This window comes from Pygoscelis adeliae, unplaced genomic scaffold (assembly GCF_000699105.1).
Source record: "Pygoscelis adeliae isolate BGI_AS28 unplaced genomic scaffold, ASM69910v1 Scaffold1249, whole genome shotgun sequence".
NCBI lineage: Eukaryota > Metazoa > Chordata > Aves > Sphenisciformes > Spheniscidae > Pygoscelis > Pygoscelis adeliae.
In genome coordinates, this window is record NW_008825472.1 from 1,744 (window position 1) to 3,920 (window position 2,177).

The 2,177-nt window shown below is 61.8% G+C and overlaps 1 protein-coding gene across 1 annotated transcript in view; it reads right to left on the bottom strand.

Moving 5' to 3' along the window:
- Positions 1-1,688: 1,688 nt before the first annotated feature.
- AGBL5 (ATP/GTP binding protein-like 5) overlaps positions 1,689-2,177 on the bottom strand; it is a gene marked incomplete at both ends in the record, with an annotated part of 1,353 nt that continues 864 nt past the window's right edge. Inside the window, one exon of the mRNA XM_009331211.1 lies at positions 1,689-1,858. Coding sequence (XP_009329486.1) covers positions 1,689-1,858 — 170 coding nt within the window. The remainder of the gene's footprint in view (positions 1,859-2,177) is intronic.

Below are 2,177 nucleotides of genomic sequence, written 5' to 3' on the forward strand. Positions count from 1 at the left end.
AGCCGAGGAGAGCAGCAGAGCACAGACCCTGGGCCTCATAAGAGCAGATTTCGGCTAATTCAGGGCACCAGTAAGGGGGGTGTCCTGTTGGAGACAGCTCTGAAGGACAACAGCAGCCTAGGAAAGGCGGCAGGTTTTTCAGGACAGCATCCTCCGATTGCAGGAACGGTCCGTCCCGGTGCTCGGGGAGACGGACAGACGTACCGGGAGATCGGCTGGCGGATGGGGAACTCCTGACGGAGCCCCACTGCAGAAAGCAGGGGGTGGGGCGGGAGGATCGCTCTGCCTGGAGACGGGGCCCCAGGAAGAAAACCACCAGAAACGGAGGGTAATCAAGCTGGGGATCCCCTGAGAAACACGACCCACGTGAGCCCACCGGCCCCGAGGGGCAGCACCCAAAGGTGCCGAGGTCCTCGTGGGGCTCCAGAAGGTGACGGGGAGTGTGCGTGGGGGTCCCTGATGGGCGGAGAAAGGCAAACGTTGCATCTGTTGCTAAAAAAAGACCATCCAGGGACGGACCGAGAGGCCTCTGTTGGATTAACCGTGGGCCGTTCCCTGCCAGCTCCAGCGAACGGGCACAGAGCAAGCTAAGCCTAAGCAACCCGAGCCTAAAAAACCCGTGTGTTTGTCACTGCAGGGTTGGTTTTAGCTGGATCAGCACGCTCCCCTGACCCAGCCTGCGGCCAGGCGCAGAGAAGCAGCAGAGCGCGCGGCAAGTGCTGAGGAAACGGGGGGAAAGAAAGGAGCCGAGGGAGCCACCATCTCTGCTGGCAGCCTGGTCCCACGCCAGCGATGAAACCGCACCCGCAGAGAGCAGCTCTTCACAGGAGAAGGGGCGCGGGGGTTTCTGGGGGAAGTCCAGGGCGGGTAGGAAGCCTGGCACTACTGCCACGTTTCCTCAAACCGCAGATTCCCGGGGAACGCGGCCTCTGCTAAAGCAGCATTACACGCTTCTTGTACTCCTCCCTCGGCGTCTGCGACTGGCCACCACCGGGGCCAAACAGGGTAAGGCAGGCTGTTGGTCTGATTGGTTCAGCCATTCTTATGTTCCCAGCAACCGCAACAGACACAGGCCAAAAACATCCCATCCGTCGCTGGAGAGAGGCATGCGGCTGCTACGGGTCACACGAATATCCTCAACTCGCAGAATTACGGATTGGTCGAGGCTGGGATCTTGCACGGCAGCCTCGCATGCGAGGTCTGGGGAAGCTGAGCCCGTTACAACTAAAGAGGTTTTAATTACAGCTCAATACAAATATAAACATCTGGGAAAGAGGAGAATTCCTTCTGGGAAGCAGCGCGCAAGCAGCTCCACAACGGCTAGGACAAGAAGCCAGAGCAGCCGCAGGAGGGATGCGAAGGGACAAGGAGGCACAGAGGAAAAGGAGCCGGGCTGTGAAGCAGGACAACGCCTGCAGGTCAGGAACGCGGCGGTGCCTGGCACGGCCGGGTCCCGGCCTCTGCCTGCACTCCACCGAGCACGTAACACCCTCCTCGGCCGGTTCAGACAACAGGCAAGTCCCAACCCCTCCGGAGAGCCGTGCAGGACACAGCTGCCCCCACAGAAGTGGTTTCAACTTTCCTTAACGACCCGCGTCCAGCAAGGCCACCCCCTTTTCCAGGACGGAGGAGGGCTGGGCCAGATCAGCTGGCACGGACGTTCAGCGGGCGAGCAGAGGCCTGCCTACCTGTGGATGATCCCCAAGGCTTTGTAGACGGCCACGCGCCCGCTGCCCTCCTTCGACTGCCCGTCCCGCTTGTCTTTGGCGTACATGTTCTTCTCTGAGAAGTTACAGCCCGTGAAGTCAAAGTGAGGCGAGTTCAAGGAGATGAGTTTGGGGAACAGCATGTTCTCCACCTGCGGTGCACAGAGAGGAACACGGGTGACTTTGGGGGAGGGGGGGGCCCTTGGCTGTTCGTCCTGCTCCAGCGCTACCAGTGCCAAGCTCTGGGATGCGCTGGGGTGTTGGCCGAGGCTGGGCCCATTCTGCTCAACTCCAGCGTCTCGCACGCTCCAGCCCCGCCCGGGGGCCGCTGCCCCCCCCTGCCTGCCCCCTGCCCACCTCCGGCGGGGAGAGGCAGCAGCTGGGCTCACCCGACGGCGGAGAGGAGCGAGCCCAGCGGCACAGCTCTCCTCCACTCTCTCAACCCTTAGGAGCAGAAGGGGCAGCGCTTTC